General features: G+C 43.1%; 1 protein-coding gene across 2 annotated transcripts; it reads right to left on the bottom strand.

Annotated features, from left to right (window-relative positions):
- Positions 1-712: 712 nt before the first annotated feature.
- coq8aa (coenzyme Q8A, genome duplicate a) lies at positions 713-17,014 on the bottom strand. 2 transcript variants are annotated; one of them, XM_035617933.2, is made up of 17 exons: positions 16,690-17,014; positions 12,636-12,735; positions 11,970-12,043; positions 11,572-11,837; positions 11,293-11,488; positions 11,099-11,165; positions 8,517-8,588; positions 7,624-7,752; positions 6,217-6,302; positions 5,575-5,715; positions 5,245-5,326; positions 5,058-5,151; positions 3,664-3,805; positions 3,204-3,311; positions 3,042-3,107; positions 2,825-2,911; positions 713-2,638 (listed from the first exon to the last, which is right to left on the bottom strand). In XM_035617933.2, exons 2-17 carry the CDS (start codon positions 12,727-12,729, stop codon positions 2,342-2,344), a joined length of 2,001 nt encoding a protein of 666 aa, XP_035473826.1. In that variant the 5' UTR covers positions 12,730-12,735; positions 16,690-17,014; the 3' UTR covers positions 713-2,341. The 2 variants fall into 2 exon arrangements, with proteins under 2 accessions (XP_035473826.1, XP_035473828.1); XM_035617935.2 differs by lacking the exon at positions 16,690-17,014 and adding an exon at positions 16,212-16,465.
- Positions 17,015-17,885: the final 871 nt, after the last annotated feature.

Genomic DNA, 17,885 nt, shown 5'->3' with positions numbered 1-17,885 from the left:
GTTGTTGCTTTGTGTAATCTTCTTTCGCTCTAATTTCTTCCAACTCCGCATACAGGATATTGTGTAATAAAGCAGCAAGGACATAAGAAGTGTGGGTTTCATATAATTATATCATTATCTGCCTGGCTTCAGGCTGGGTGTGTTGTCGTTCTTTTTATTGGGCTGATGTTTGTATTTCAGGAGCTGATGGTAACTGTTATCAAAACACAACACAACACTGCCACATGCTGGACACTGAGGTGAATTACATCAGGCTGTGACAAAGACCGCAGCTCTGGACTATTCAAAAACGGTATGCATTTCCCCTGCAATAATCAAAAGTATCACCCACAGGAAAAGTGTATCTAAGTGCTCGTCTGCATGCACTCAGCCCTGCCCGCTGAACTTCCTCTGCATGAATACTGGCATATTCATTAGAGATGAGTGTACAGTGCATGAGCAATTTGTGAATATTTGTGTGAGTGCGTGCTCATTTCCCAGGCTCTCTGCCAGTATCGCCACCACTGGCCAAGACATTGCTATATAAGGAAGCCACTCTCTGTCTACTTCAGTTTTTTTTCCATTCTGAACTCGTATTACATTACATATTGCATGCTTCGAGATTTGTGGTTTTTGAAAGGCACAGACACACTGAAGAGCCAGAGTCCTCCTACTGTAGATGGACTCAAAAGTAGTAAGACCACACGCACAAAAAACCACACAGAGCCGCTGGACGAGTATAGATCAAACGTTTACTCTTTTCGTAGAATATCTTTTCATCACATCTTTCAGTTAAGAATGCATTTTGATTAGAAAATTTAAAACATCTTTTCATTTAGTCTTGATAAGAAATATAAAGTATAGATTTCTAGCAAAAAAAAGAAAGAAAAGAAACTACAGGCACCTTGATTTTTCTTTTTCTGCTTTCATTTTTTCCACCCTCACACTGTTATTCACACAACAGAGTAGAGAGAGAACTTTCACAGTCACACACCAATCAGGTGACAAAGGATTTCACACCAGGGAAGGCGGAGGAGAGATTATCGTCTTGGTAGCAAGGTGAGCCAATGAGCTGAGCTTGTGTGATATCTTCCAGCCATCCTCATTAATATTCATGACTACACACACACAGGCCCGGTGTTGATATGGACATCAAAATTAGAAATTAGAATTCTGAGCCACAATGCGAACAGTTTTGTCAGCGATTAACTTAAAGTTGTGCAATGAATCTTAACCAATGTGGACATGAATCACCAGAGAACTCATTAAAACATACAGACCAGATCAGACCGACAGCTTCAATCCATGGTACAGCATGTCCCAAAGGTTTTCCCTTAGAAGCTAAAAGCTTAAAACAGCAAATGAAATTAGATGAAAAACACGATTAAGTACTGTAAATCTGGATGGCTACCTTGATACTGTACACTACATACACTATACATGAGTTAAAAGTCACACCTGTGTGTGTGTGTGTGTGTGTGTGTGTGTGTGTGTCAACGCTGACAAATTCCAGATTGTCACAATTCATACAAACGGCTAAATAAACCGGAACCTCGAAGCGCTTGGCATCTTAACCATAACACTGATCCATGAACAACTATTTTGTTTGTATCACAACTGCGGCGTTTCCTTTGTCTAAATTCAGAACAAGCTTATATTATTCACATCCGGAAAAAAACAAAATGAAATCCCCTTGAAAAATAATGGAAGCAGAAATATTTGTGAGCCAGACAAGTTGGTCCAGGTCCCCACTGTGACTCGTACAGCCTGTATACTGAATAACTCAGTTATTTTTCAGTCCTCTACCTTTGATACAATCAATGTTTCCACCCATAACGTTGCTGGCAGATGGCAAACACTGGGACACTTTGTGCGATTTCCCAAAAGTTCAAAGAAACACAGCAACACAAAACAAACGAACAAACAAACACAGAAATAACCCACAAGAATCATTTTTGAAAGAAAACATTTCTAACCTTTTAACATTCATGTTACACCTGAGCAGGACTGTTTCTCTCTGTCTCCTTCCCTCCACCTCCCACCTCTTCTCAGTCGGTCCTCTCAGGGCCATATATAGGTAAGAGTTCGGCCTTCACGCACTCCAGATGTCAAGCTGCTGCACCCATTATCTTTCAGAAGTGGTGGCTGTAAATATGAAAAAGCCTTTCAAAACCTCAATGCAGTGAGATGCCCAAAATGGGAACGATAAGCTGGCTCTCAGTGACCAGTTAAGGGCAGATGACATGGCGTCCGCCCTGCAGTTCTACATCCCTACACCCGACCTCACCATCGACGGTCAGTCTGCCGTTGGCCCCAGGACCTGTCCATCACTCCATCAAAACACCCGACACTTTAGACTGGCTTACGCTGAGCGAGAGGGCGGCGTGCGGCCTTCCCAGTACTTCTCATACGCCGTTTGGAACATCTCCTTGCACTGCAGCTTTGCGTTCAGCCGGGAGCAGATCAGGAACGAGCCGCCCATCTTGCGATGCAGCGAGTACGTTTCCTCCGGAGGCGGGGTGAGGCGGTGTTTGAGCATCACGGGGATGAGGTTGTGGATTCTCTCTGTGGTCGACTGAGAGCCGAAGCTGAAGGGCTCAGTGGAGGCGAAGGCCTCGCCGAGGATCATGACGGCATCCACGTGGGCCTTCACCATCGCCTGGACACAGAGAGTGAAAAAAACACACTGCACACTCACAATTTCATGAAACAACCTGTAAACTAACTGGTGTCACTTCGCCAAACAAGATATTTTTCTTTGGGTTATTGATTGTCATTTGTATGGAAACAAACATGGACAGCTATTGTTTCTGATGCAAAGCAACATATAAAGAGAGATCGTTACCTTGGACTCGTAACCAGTTAGGAACTTCATCTCGATCGACTTCTTCAGAACTCCCTCATTGTCCCCCTCGGAGGCTGAGCGGATTATCTGAAATCACAAATGTTACCGCCGTCTTTTTTACTTCTCCGTTTCTGTTCAGATTTACATTTTAACATACAACAGAATCCACATTGACTATATTACAATGAAACCCAAGAATGAGGCTTAGCAGTCTCACCTCTATGTAGAGATCTGTGAAACTCAGATCAAATCCTCTCGTGGCTCCAAAATCCAACAGCGCCACCTAGAGAGACAACTCTCACTGTAACCGCCATTGTAGAATGCAGACTAGAAGTAACTCTAATAGCAGTGCCGGTATTTAGACTGTGGGCAGACTCACCCTGTGTGACTGTGGATCGTAGAAGAAGTTGGACCAGTTTGGGTCAGTCTGCATGTATCTGAACTCAAGCAGCTCTCGGAGGCACAGATTCAAGATGTTGTGACAGATCTGACACAATAAATAGGACAGATTACCCGTATGAATTTTTGAACACTTGAAGTTCTGAAGTGAACTACGAAGAGAGAAATGCAAATGGATTTTTAAAGGGAGGATGTGAAAGGAGTGAGAAGAGAACTGGGCAAACGTGAAAAGTCACGGGTCACTTTTAAGGACATTCATTTCCGGGACACTTACCCATTGCTTGACTTACCAAAACCTTAACTATGACAGTAATCAGCTTTTTCCAAATTGGGGAGCTTTTGTCCCCCAGTTGGACACGCCAAACATGAACTAATATGTTCTTCCCCATTAGTCAGTTTTATTATCAGTTCACTGTCCATCTGCCTGATGCCTGCCGTACCTCGTTTTTCAGCTCCTGTGTGAGGCTCTCGGCCTGATCCAGGGGAAACCCGGGGACGAGCTCTGTGGTCAGGACATGGCTGCTGCTCAGCTCCTCGATCACCTCTGGTACATAGAAGAATGGATGGTCCTTCAGTAGCTCCCTGCATCAGACACGGACACACACACACACACACACACACACACGGACACACACACACACACACACACACACACACACACACACACACACACACACACACACACACACACACACACACACGTTAAGTAAGTAGGTCGACCAGGTAGAGTATTAAATCTATGTTTAGTTGCCTGTCAATTGTTCTGACCTTGAACCAAAGAGATGAAAGTTTGATGGGGGGAATGGAATGAGCTAACTTTAGATTTCAAGACATGAAACTGTGTTTGTGTATGTGATTTGAGTGTAACACAAATCTCTGTACTGGGATGTGTTCTGTGAGGGAGACAAAGACACTGCACAGCCACCGTAGCAAACGGTGCTAGTCATCAAGTCAGGTTTTAAAAAAAGATACAATCTACAGAGTGTCGCCCAAACACTTGCGTGACGCATCAGTTGGAGTTCTAAAATACAGCCCTGGAATTAAGGAAGTTCTTGAATACACTTAATCCTGCACATCCAGTAGAAAACACTTGATCTGGGCTCAGACAACAAGAATTCTTGGGCCGATTTAACCCAGACCCACTCCCCAGAACTCTGGAACCTTGGTTGGTAGCGATGTTGGGCCCAGATAGTCTGGTTGTTTCAGGGGATTTTACAGAGCCATTCTCAAACCTCCCAAACTGCCTGCAGAATCATCGGGGCCGCCCCGATGATTATCAAACATCTTTGATACTGTATATGGGGTTTAAAATCGTGATGATTACAGTGAGTATTTTCCGAGTTGAGCCAATGACAGAGACGAGTCGAGCAGTTGACGTTGCCAAGCGCACGTTGCTAGCAACACTGCTCAGCTGCTCAACATTTTAGAGCTTTTGAAATGGAGACCGCTAAACAAGCTACTGTACGAGTCGCGGCCTCTGGAGCGATAATCTTAATAATATTCTGTAGTATGTGATGTGCCATTATTTTTCAAATCTTGCAGTGTGTGCATGTTTGATATTAGAGAGAAGAATATCTGCAAAGATTCCCCTCTAGTGTGTGATGTCACCCGATTTTCTAACTTTCTCCTCGAGTCTGAGCCCATCTTAAGGTAGTTGTCCAATACAGTAGTAGCCCTGGAATGATGATAGTTCCACTTGCATGTGCAGTTATATAATTTGAGAATGCAGCAAGCCATGGATTGCATGTAATCCTTGTAAACAGGTAGGATGTCAATCGGTGAAAAGGCAAAAGAGGCGTGGATGTTGACATATACACACTCGGCTATGCGATACCTGAATTTTTTTGCACACTGGGCTTCTCTTATGTAGTCGCACTCCAGCGCTAGCTCTTTCCTCATGACGTCTATCAGATGCTCTGGAAACAAACCTAGAGAGACAGAACGACACAAACAAGAGGGGGAGAGAATGTAAGAGGAGCCATTACAGGACTGTGAGTCTGTGTGTTTATTTGAGTGTGTACCTTCAGGCAGGGCATTGCTTATATTCAGCACCGTCATCAGGTTGTTGACGTCACTGTTGATACTCTGAGCCACACCGGGGTACTGGCAACAAACAGAGAAACACAGAGGAAGAGAAACACAGAGAAAATTTGATCAGAAAATTAAGAGAAAAAAAAAAGTTATAATTTCCACACTTTATATACTGACTCTGAAGAATCCGAACAGACCTGGGAGATCGGTGGTTTCTCTAAGCACGAGTGCTTAAGGGCAACAAATACAAGCTCTCCAGGGACAGTGTTTATCCTACTAACAAGTGAAAGATGCTATGTACACACATGCTCAAAGCCTACCTGTATTTTCATGGCCACCTCCCTGCCGTCCTTCATCTTCGCCAAGTGAACTTGCCCAATGGACGCTGCCGCAAATGGACGCTCCTCAAACGACTCCAGCATGTTTCTCCAGTTAGGACCCAAGTCACTGTTCAATGCTTTCTGTGAACAGACACAAATATTTGATAGCTGAGTTTTAATAAACTCTAATTAACATGGTCAAATTTTTGTGAAATATTTACAGTTTCCAGTGAATGAACAGTGGGCTTGATATTAATAATGTAATACTACCAGTGGTGGAACTACATTTTGTTATATCATCAGTAAAAACTCAAGCCCAAGAAATGCAATTGAGGCTTGATCTTTTACACTTTAACCATAATTGCTATAATAAATAAATATATATAAAAGAGAAATTCAAACCAAACAACCAAATATATAGAACTTGAATTAAGAAAAATAACCTTTTAAAAAATCTATTTATTTATCTGTTTTGTTTTAAAGTAAAACATACATAGCATGCATTATTTATTCTGTAAAATACAGGTTTTCATATCAGAAAACATATATGCCGATGCAGTCTGTGAACGGCTCAAATCGGCCGATATTATCTGCTAATGGATATATCAGTCAGGCTCTAGTTAAAAAAAAGTAGATCCTTACTGTCATTTGTTTGATTGGCATGAAGTCAGCACTCTGTCTTACACGATCAAAGATCTTGGCGAGCTGAGGGTTGATGAATGCGTCGTCTGAAAGACAGAAACACCCCTGAGTTATGCAAGTATTTCATACAGCAACCACTTTGTTTTTCTTCAAGCAAAGATACAGTTCCATTAAATCTCTCTTGCACAATCACCCAGACTTGATCAATTCAAATCAGACACTTAGGACAAGTGAAATTACTTAGGTGTCAGGATTAATTACTATCATAACAAACATTGAATCTGTGAAGATCATAGGATTGATTTCAACATGTGATATGAGCAATCAGTGTTAAAATCTTTATTATAAGTTTTAAAATAGTATCAGACCCCTCAACGTTGACAGTGTTTTGGACTGCGCTAAAAGGTTACAATGGTTGGAAGCACAATCATCCGGCCACCACTTCATTCCTGCCATGACAGATAAATGTCACCAGTGGGCAGAGACCACCGCAGTGACTTCTCTCCTCCAGATTTACTCGACTCCCGTCAGTCAGACCATGATTCAAGTCTCTACACACGACCGTTTAAACAACACACACGTGCACACGAGGTCAATCGGGCAGCCAATGTCCTTTCTCTACTGTTACTGTTTATGTGGTTTATTACATCTACTACACTGTGATGTGTTAAGTTTGCCCTAGTATATTCCGAACATGAATGCCAAAGGACAAAGTTCACCAGACAAGGTCAGGCCGAGGGTACAACAGCAACAAACAAAATTCATGACGTGTTTACTGCTGCTACCCGACCTCGCTGTATCAACTCTGTCCCTGGATGTTTACTGCAGCAGCCGCCACCGCCTCGCTTCTGTCTATCTGTTGTATGTGCATCACGACAAACAGGTATTAGTTTACATACTGAGTTTATGACACATTGCTAATTGCTCACCAAAACTCCACTCCATATCTGTACTCTGTTGTCAATTCACCTGCTTTCTGCTACCGCACCATGTTGGGAAAGAATGAGTTGACCTTAACTGGACTTTTGGTCACCACTGATCAACAACAACCAGATGTCTGTGCCAACTTTCTTTTTAGACAGTTGTGATCCAGGCTTTCTTGAGCTAAACTAAGTTTGAACATGAAAAATGACAGGAATAGTATACTTTCTAAATATGGATGGTGATCTGTGGCATCCATATTCTGTGGAAACAACAACTGTGTGTACTTGCACCAGATTACTTAACATGCATTTCAACCCTGTTGCTGCAAAACATCAAAAGAAAGTGATCCAGCAAATGACGTATCATCCCTTTATACCTCTGTCCTTCTGTTATCCATCTTTTCTCTTTTCCTGCACTGACTCCCGTGCTACTTTTTTTCATCTCACTCTCTTCTTCTTTTGTCTGTGAGTGTTTGCCGCCCACCTTGAATGCTCAGCATCTGTCCCAGTTTTAATGCAGCTCCTCGGACTTTGCACAGGGTTCTGACGATGCGCTCGGCATTAGCCTCGGACAAGAAGGGGCTGGAGTCCAGAACTGCTTTCTTATTTTCACCTGCAACGACAGAAACCAGAGAGGACAATTGGTCAAAATAACGATCGGTAGACTAATGGCTGCAAGTCTCAGCTGCGAGGCAAATCTTTTTCTCTTCCTACAGGTGCTAATTCACGTGTGTGCATGTGTCTGCAAACATAAACATTGTGTGTCTGTTTATCTGTGTCAGTAGGTCGTCAGGCAGTGTGTTTTAGTGTGTCTGCTGCTGCCTTCAGGGGCTTTCCCAGATTTACCGCACTTACGAGTGTGTTCAAGGTGTTCCTGCTGGATTAGCACACACAGATAAACACAGACAAACAGACATACAAATGCCACAGATTCACGGCCAGATGCTCGTTTCAGCTTAGCTATGTTTACGGCTTAGCAGGATGACGATGCAGAGCTGGAATTTAAAGGCGGGTGGCCAGTTAGTGAGGGAGGTGGCTTTATTGCATCTTTTTGCATCCAAAGAGGCCGTAGCATGTAAGAACATGTATAAAGGATGGGTAGTGAAAACAAATCACTTTTCAACACAGGAAGGCCGTTGCAAAATCTCAATACATACAATGCCTGTCTTTACAAGCAGAGTTCTGTCAGACAAGACCTTACATAATTACTTTATTAAGAATAAACATATAAACATAAACATATAGATCCTGACTATTTACTATATACACAAATCCATATAACAATGCGTTCAGGAAAAGGTAAATGTACTCTGTTAACTGGCCATAAAATGTAAAACCCAGCCATTGTGTGCGCCACTGTGTGGTTTTGTGTATTACCTGCACCACTGTGTCTGATGGACTTCTTCGCAACTTCTGCCAGAGCTCCAATTCCCAACCCTACAGCCAGACCTGGTGGGGGGGACAGAGAGACAGACGGACGGACAGACAGACAGACAGACAGACAGACAGACAGACAGACAGACAGACGGACAGACAAACCAAAACACACAAACCACAATGTATGAATGTGTTATATAAATATAAAAACACTGTTAATTGTGTCACAGAAAAGGGGTAAATTATGTCACAGAAACTGTGGTTCTTAGTGATATAAACGTCATGTGTCATGCAGCAGCTGTCAAACCATCCTGTCAGGGATCAGTGTATCAACAGGCAACTTCCTTCATAATAATTTCATTGTTTTAAACATCCTTCACTGTAGAACTCTTAATGTGTTGTTTTCAACTTCCTCCTTGTAAATCACTTTGAGTTTCATATAATGCTATGGAAAGTGCTATTTAAATAAAGATTATATCATTATTATTATTATTGGAACCTTCACCAAAAGGTAAGTAACTGCACGAGTCGGGGGCTGTCTCTGTGTGTGTGTGTGTGTGTCTCCAAGCCTTGCCTCCGTCTTATATAACTCAGGATTACATAATCATTTAGTCAGCGGTCGCTGAAGCGACAAATCCGAGACCAAGGCAATGGTAGATGGACAAATGAAGACACAATTTGCTTTGCATTTCTTCATGTAAAACATTTTATCAACTCCATGTATGTATGTGTCTGTGCTTGTGCTTGTGTGTGTGTGTGTGTGTGTGTGTGTGTGTGTGTGTGTGTGTGTGTGTGTGTGTGTGTGCTTGTGTGTGTGTGTGTATATATATATATAGTACATCTACATGTAAGCGCAGCTCCAAGCCAAATGGATCAGCTTTTTCTGAGTGACAGAAAATATTTCCAGACCAAGCACAAGTGTATCTCCATCATTTCAGACAGCTGTGTGTTTACAGAACATCAGCTGTCTACTATTGAAAAGCTTTACATGATGAGTCCTGTTCCATTATTTGATATTTAAAAGGGGAAGTGGAATGTAAAGTCCTGTTTCCCCTGAAAAAAACCTCAGCAAAAGTAGTGAAATGATTTGCAGCAGCAAGAAGTCCACTAAGCTGTTGTAATTGCTGCTGCTAGGAAACAAGCCAACAGAATATTGCTTGTTTCCAACCTAAACTGCTTATAACCTGTATTTGTTCAATTATCTGGACTCTGTTATGAATAAAAGATGTCCAGGTTAAAAAAAAAAGACTAACTCTTTGTCAATAAATAATACAGGACAGTGAAGGACAGACCGAGGCAATATTCCTCCACCCCCTCCCCACCCTCTCCTTTCAACACCTTCTACATGTTACCACTGTCAACATGCTGAATCAACTCGCCTTCTGCGTATCACTATAACCTGCACACCAGCTGTTGATCTCAGAATTAAATCTGCTGAATACATCTGTGTTTGCGGTCCAGCTGATGATCCATCGGAGACTCTGTTCTGGGTTTTAGGTTTGTCCACAGTTTATATTCTCACTCTGTACTTCTGGAGTCTCGGTCCAACTCTTTGCTGCCTGTTAACTTATCTATCATCCATCTGGCAGGAAGCTAGGAGCTGCTGATCTGTAAAATGTCTGTTATGTTAAACAACACCTGAGCCCAGTGCTTTGCTTTTCACTTTGTTTATGTGAACATTTAAGCCATTAAATAAGCTCCTTGCTGGAAAAAAAACATTGTGTCTACATATGAAATGGAGACTAGAAGTAATTTCCAGCAAGCATTATGACCAATCAAAACAAGATGAGGGCTAAATCTGCTACTACTTTGGTTTGATTACCATGTGACTTTATTGAGTATTTAGATTTCGACTTGTATGTGTGCTTTAACAAAAACACACAATCAAGCAGATCTTGATAACACCATGTATAAAATGCTGCTGTACTCAGAGTCCACAAGCCTGTCGCTAACTACAAAAGGGATTTTTTATCTTAGCAACAACACAAGTCCATTAATATATACTGAGTATGCTTGACCTCATTTTAGTGTTGAAATCCAGCTCCAAGGTCCAACACTTGACCAACACTCATGTTACTTATATCTCTGTGTAGTCTGTGTCGTCGCCTCCTCCCCCCCTCCCAATCGTGTACTTTAATCTGTCAAAGAAACATGTATTTGGCGATGTTTGTTTACTACTGTATAGTCCTTGAGAAGGTCGTGGAATGACATGACAACACCAACTGCCCGACACCGGGTGACCTCAGTTTATGAGAGGGGGCGGGTGGTTACAGTTAGGCTAAATATTACAAGGTTAAGACATTTCCAGCATAAATATTATTTGCTAAACTTTGTGAATGCCTTATTAACTTACCAGAGAGAAACCACATATTGTTTTAATGTTTAAAAAAATAGTTGTTCTCTACTCAAATAATATGAAATTCTGGGTAAAGTAGGTTCTGCTTTGTTGTAGACTGTGTATCGACCGACAGACAGAAAGCGTCAGAATGGAGTACTTGCAAGTCTGCACGCAGACACAAACGGCCAGTGAGTCAGCCAAGACTCAGGCACAAAAGAAAGCAAAAAAAGTTGTATTGCTGTACCTCCAAAGTTGGCCAGTCTGCTGAGCCGGCTCACAGGCACCTTCCTCTCTCTGGCTCTCTCACTCAACTAAAGAAGACAGAGCAATAAAAACACTGTTCTATTAAATTGTCAAAGTGTATATGGAAAGTAGTTCCTTAATACAGTGACTATGTGCATTTGTGGTTAGGAATATGAACCAAGGAATGAAAGTCACCATCTGTTTGTGTGGTTTGATCTCAGTGCCCTTGCTCTGTCTCGCTTTCTCAATGTCTTCGGCCGTCAGACCTCCAACTGTGGACGGGTCCTGATGATAGCTCCTGATCTGCGTGAACTGATGCTGAGTATATAGTTGTCCCCACACGTGCCTATTCAGGCCGTGATTGTAGAGATGATGGTTTCCAATGTAATGTCTGCCACACGCAAAACAGAGGTGATCACCTTTACGCTTCAAACGTGTACGGTAAATCGTGATTCTTTAAGAGACTGTTCATACCTGGCATCTTGGTGGTAAGATCTGGTGTCTCCACTGAACTGTTTGCTTGGATCTTTGTATCCGTCAAACAGCGAACGCTTCCCACCGTCATGTCTCGCCCCGGCTGCTGCGCTGTGATAGGCTGCTGTGTCAGTACTATTTCCTGAGTGATCCGCCGTAAAGTCTGCACCTTCCTCCCTGAACTCTGAAGCTGCGAACGCACCGTCGTCCTCAGGGAAGTCAAACTCTGACTCTGAAGAAGTTGTTTGCTGCTGGCCGGACAGCTCCTGTAAAAAACAGAGAGAAATACATAGGCACTTTTACACAATTAAAAAATTAGTCGTAGCGCCCACTCAACTTGCAATAAACAGTTGAATGATCTACTCTTTAAAGTCACAGATGTTACACGTAAAACACACCTGCATCTTCATCATGGCCACAGAGAGGCATTGCTCTGTCGCCAACTGGACACTCTGCACAGCAGCACCAACTCCTGGGTAACAAACACCAAAGAAGACAAGACGTAGTCCATCGACAATTCAAATCATTCAATACAGACCGGGGTGAGGTCATTTTCATGTTTGACTTTTGTCTGTTTTTGCATCTGTTATCTTCATTAGCTCCACATCTAAACCTCGATCTGTCCCAGTTTTGGGATATGTTGAAGAGCTCATTCAGGAATATGTTTCACAGATTTGATCAAATCAAAATCACCAAAGATGACGATGCAGTGAAGTGCGCAAGGCAGTGAATTTCTGCCCAGTGCGCATGTCACTATAAGCGTTGTCAGGGACGACCCATTTCAATCTCCAATAACTTTTTTGTTTTTAGAAATAGGAATGTCAAATCAATCTCATTATACAGAATGTCAGCCATTAAAAAATTTAAATCAAACAAATCTAAATTTAAAATGAAAGGTTTGCATTTCGATAGCTCACTCATTTATGAATTTATTGACATCAAACCACCTCGTGTGTCTGTGACATCCTCTCACAAAATTCAGAAACTTTTCTTTCCATTATATGACAATCTGTAAGAGTAATCTTTCATATTTTGGCAGAAGCAAATATGAACGCTTAACGTACCTGTGCCACTGCGCAGAGTACTGCTCTGAGTCTCTACAACCGCCTGGCTTAGCTTAGCCAAGCCCCGCATCAGCAGTATCATATCACCTGCCATGATGGACTAAAGACAAGCGAAAGAAAGAAAGAAGGACAGGAAGAAACAGAGAAAAGGGGATAAAAAATGCAGAGAAATGAAGGGTGAATACGAACATTAGTTATTCTACATCAACATCTATATTTAGTCATCCTGGTAGCATGGAGACGGTCATGACAGTATAAAGACAGACAAAATAAGGCAGTGCAGCATCTACCATCTATATATAATGTGTGACATGAATCTGCCAAAGAAACACAGACACAGAGAAACATAGATGGACAATAAGGCAAACGAAAAGAGAGGTGAAACCTGTCGTCGACACTCTCTCCGCAGCCCAACAGAAACATGCACACTCACAAACGATCACAGCTGCTGTCACATTTTGAGATAACTCTAACACTGTGTCTAAAAATACTCGTGACCTCCGTTTCCCTGTGTCGTGCACACACACACAAGAAAGGAAAGGGGGAATGCTGTGCGCGCAGTGAAGGTACAGTGTGTGCATGCTGTGCTGGGACTGGATCTGAAAATGTCAAAGGCAACTACGAGGGAGGGGTTCAGGAGCTGTTGCCTGCTCCAGCTATTTTTGTGCACGTGTTTGGTCCATGTACAAGGTTGGCCGTCACACTTTATCCCCCTCCATTTCTCTCTGTAAAATGATAGCACCGTTTTCTATTAAGGCCTTTCTAAAATATCACACCAGTCTCTTTCCAGAAATCAATCTGGCTCATCTTATTACAAGCTGAAACAGTTGGCACATGACCACACCTTCGGATTAAACTGTGATGTGATTAATGGCTGTGAATATAACTCAAGGTCCACAACTAAAAGATCATCCTACACCACATTGCTCTGTTAAGTCTGCAGTCTTTTTGTCTGTGTCTGTGTATGTGTGTGTGTGTGTGTGTGTGCGTGTGTGTGTGTTTGTTACTGTTACCGTGTTACAGGTGCTGCTTTGGGGATGACAACATGCTTCAACACAACTAAGCTGGGAGACGGGCCAATGGAACAGAGCATTGCTGAAGGAGTCAATCCAATATGGGAGTGTGTGTGCGTGTGTGTGTGTGTGTGTGTGTGTGTGTGTGTGTGTGTGTGTGTGTGTGTGTGTGGTGGCACCTCGTTGTCATGTTGTGCTTTTGTTTTTGACGTATAGATTTACAGATGACTGATTGTGATTGTTTGATGAATAAGATCTAACTAGTCACCAATAGTAAGTGTGGCGCTGTTGGTTCCTTTAAATACAAACCACACACAGACACACACAGACACACACACACACACACACACACACACACACACACACACACACACACACACACACACACACACACACACACACACACACACACACACACACACACACACACACACACACACACACACACACACACACACACAGTCAGAAAGTGGGTCATCTGCCACTTTTTGTTTTCAGACATTGCACTGACACAAAGGACCCACTGCAGGAGAAACAATATACTTGTGGCCAATAGATTTTTTTGTTAGAAAATTACATACACTGACTCAAAGTGTATAAAAAGTGCTGGGAACCCATCAGCACAACGGGGAATCACCCGCAGCAGGTCCAAAAGAAAGCATAACAACTAACGCTCACGCTAACTAACGCAATCTTGTCATGCCAAATATCACACTACTGTGCTGTCTACTTTTTGCCGCAAAGCACTATTTAGCTACTGTAGGTCCTGTAAGATCTTTAGCTTATCTGGGAATTTAGAAATAAAATATGGAGGGAAGCAAAGAAATTACATGTAACCCTGCAGACATAAGCCTGAGCCCAGAGCAAGCATGTACAATATATTGTGCTGTATACTGTATATGGCCTCTGCAGAGTTATAACACTCATCTCGGCAGTTAGGTTCAGACCTTTTAAAAACTAAGTTGATGACTAATTTTCACTTTCAAAATCTGACACCATTGGGCAGACGTTACTGTTCATTGCCAAATGTTATCTATTGAGCAACTTCTCATTTTTTAGTGTTCACCATTAGAATTAAATAATCGGGGAAGAGGAGAGAAGAGGAGAGAAGGGAGAATTAGGTCAGATTCGATGCCCAGTACAGTAGGCCTGAGGTCCCAACAAGATATTTGAAAAAGCACACCAACTGTAACTACACATGGTATTTTATGGTGAGTCTAAACGTGCGCACACACACACACACCTAAGCCTCAGCTGTTGTCTTGGCCCTGCGACCGTCTCTACACATGCTCTCGACTCACCGCAATGAAAATAGCCTGAGTGTGACTTTATACCTGACTGCTGTGTGGAACACCTCATGGCTTACTGACGTGCTTCCCCTAACTGCCCTTGACTACTCACCCTGAAGCATGGGTGGAAAATACCGCTTGCTGCAACACCACCTACCACAGCGGTGGTGGCGTCATGACCACAACTAACAGGGGAGACGTGGATAAAATCACGTCCCCTGCTAGACTGGTCTACCCAGTCAAAAAACAGCTGCTTGTGATTAAAAACCTGTGCTAGAACCACAATGAGTATGTAGGTGGTCATTCAGTATGACACTGTCACAGAGAGACAGATGAATATATTTAAATTACAATTTCCGCTTCTTTTCACTTTGTTAGATCTACTTAAACAAACGGAGACATTTTTATTTAAAAATACTTTTCTATGTTCGAGCTAATAGTGCATTCATGTTGAATGAATCTTGAATTTCTGCAATTTTGTGTCTTATTCGTTATTATTAAACTATTGTATTTCATCAGATGAACAAAATAAAAACAACAGCATTATATTGGCATTATAATTGGCTATCGGCAGCTCCGCCCCCTTGGCCTTTGGAATAACCCATGCTGCACTGGCCAAACAGTGACATTTATGAGATTATTACCTGATCAACACAGGAGACACACATTTGTTGCTAGTATAGGAAAAAAATCCAATCAGTATCTTGGCCAAACATTTGAGTTTTGACAAAGACGTTACACAAAACCTTTCTGATAAGGACCACGTGCGTCCGATTTATTAGAACATCCTGTGTCTTTGGTGTTCCAGTGTTACACTACTTCTCATTGCTCATTGGCCATCATGTACAAACAATGATGATATATATATATGTGATAAGCTCACACCAGGCGATTTATCTGGTGTAGAGATATTATCCGAACCACCATTTATTCACATATTCCATGATCACATACAGGCTAAATTGACGCCTGCTTCCGTATAATTGCTGTAAATCTATTTAACGAAACAGTTCATTTATATTAAATATATATCGTAAATTAGCCAAAAGCCCCTCCCCCCCTTTATTTCTAACTTGACAGATTATACGGACTCAAACCACAACGATTGTGCGGATTGTCTTGAGGTGAAGATACATTGAATGAATGAGAATATTTGATTTGGGGCGAATCGTTATTTCCCAGTAGGACATAATTAGCAGACCGAAACATCCGACTGCCGTTCACAACATGAACTCATTGAACACGCTTCGATACACGTTTCTGGGAGTACTTACTGAAATTCCACACGAATCCCCCACAACAACAACAACAGCGGCTGATCGTGTGTTTATTTACAGTCGGTGACTGTTCGCTTCCGAGTGGGCGTGTAGCCACGAGACGGTGCCACAACAAACGCGCGCCACGTTGTGAGCTCGACGTGCCTCAGACGACCAGTCTACGGCTGCTCCGAGACCAATGACGCGGACGCGGGCAGAAGCCCGACGACGAATCGTTTCTCAAAGGTGCGCGGGGAAGTCAGAGCTTCGCCGACGGGGTCGGTGAAGTGTTTGCAGAAGTACAGCGACACAGCGCGGCGCGTGCACGTCGGGCCGCGTGCACGCGCCGCACCGGACTGGCGGCCCGTGGAGACGGTCGGCGCCGCGGCGAGCGGGATCGAACCCGAGGACGAACCCACATGTTTACGCGCGCACACCGCTCCACTGGGCATGTTTAAGAGGTGGAATGCGCGAGAAGCCGTTTCGGGACACTCACCGGCGGCAGCGGCGGCGCAGGGTCCTCTGGCAGACGAGAGGTCAAACTGTGGAGGGCGAGTCAAACCAATCAAAACTTTATTCAGTTGACACGCGCGCGAGCAGCTCTTCACGGGGCTTCTCTCCTTTCCGCCCCCACAGGACGAGGTCGGTGTCCAGGGTGTTGTGTCTGTCGCCCTCCTCCTCCTGCTGCTGATACTCAGTGTAATCCAGTTTATCTATCTCTCTCTCCCTCCCTCCCTCCTCGGCGAGGTCAAACCTTATTTACCAACTTCTCTCGGCAGCAGCCGGAGCCGCGCATTGACGCAACCCGCTCGACGTCCTCGCTCCTGTGCAAGCGCGCACACGTTCTGTGGCGCAGGCGGGGAGGGAGAACGTGCACAGTCAGCGCAACACAGCTGCACAACGACCGCCCCGTTGTGTGTGAGCGTATTTTAATGTTGTGGCGGATTGTTTTTGCCTTATAATTATGAGCCCCGTTCTGCCTTTCATTCGCTTCGATCCCGCCACCCCCCCTCTGTGTGTCCTCATTTCACCTTTTTTATTTCACCACCACCACAGACAGTCGCGCGCCATGTGCTTCAGTTATACACGGCTCTGGTCCTGCACTTCCGGGCCAGCCTCATCCGCTGCTCCTATTGGTGTCCTTGTCGCCTGTTGACAGGGGGTGGGCTAAAAGGCGCTTCCTGGTTGGTCCGCCACGCAAGAGAAGAAAACAATAATATAATAGTGGCATTTGCATCGCAAAGCTTCACGCAATGTTGTCGGTGTCACATTTCATTTGTATAATGCACAAGTGACAGATAAAATGTGGCAATGACTGACACTTAATAACACAAACACTACGCGATGTCGGCTGTAAACAACACAATGTGCTCAAACGGGGAAATGGGCATCTGCTGCCACCTGCTGTCGTAAAGAGTGCAGCACATCAACACTTTCCTGTATGAATATTAGCAATTCACTGTTAAATGTTATGAATATAAATAGAAATATAAAACAGAATTGTTTACCATGCTGTAAAATGAATCCATCACGCCAAATGTCATATAATATTATTGCAATTACCTGTATTATAATTATTATTATCTGTATAATTTTATCATTATCTGCACAAAATATTGCAAAAATATCACTGCTGCAGAATTTTATTAGATAAGTAACTGTTTCCAAAGCCTCTTTTTTAAATTGCATCAA

The sequence above is a fragment of the Scophthalmus maximus genome, chromosome 18 (assembly GCF_022379125.1).
Source record: "Scophthalmus maximus strain ysfricsl-2021 chromosome 18, ASM2237912v1, whole genome shotgun sequence".
In the NCBI taxonomy this organism is placed as follows: Eukaryota; Metazoa; Chordata; class Actinopteri; order Pleuronectiformes; family Scophthalmidae; genus Scophthalmus; species Scophthalmus maximus.
Note: the sequence above shows the minus strand (reverse complement) of the source record. Positions and strands in the feature narration are given on the sequence as shown.

Coding starts and splice junctions, on each gene's coding strand:
- coq8aa (XM_035617933.2), bottom strand. CDS start 12,729: ATGGCAGGTGATATGATACTGCTGATGCGGGGCTTGGCTAAGCTAAGC. Junction 6,303..7,623: donor ACAGATGCTGAGCATTCAAG/GTGGGCGGCAAA, acceptor TCTGTCTTTCAG/ACGACGCATTCATCAACCCT. Junction 3,108..3,203: donor ACGATCCACAGTCACACAGG/GTGAGTCTGCCC, acceptor TTGTCTCTCTAG/GTGGCGCTGTTGGATTTTGG.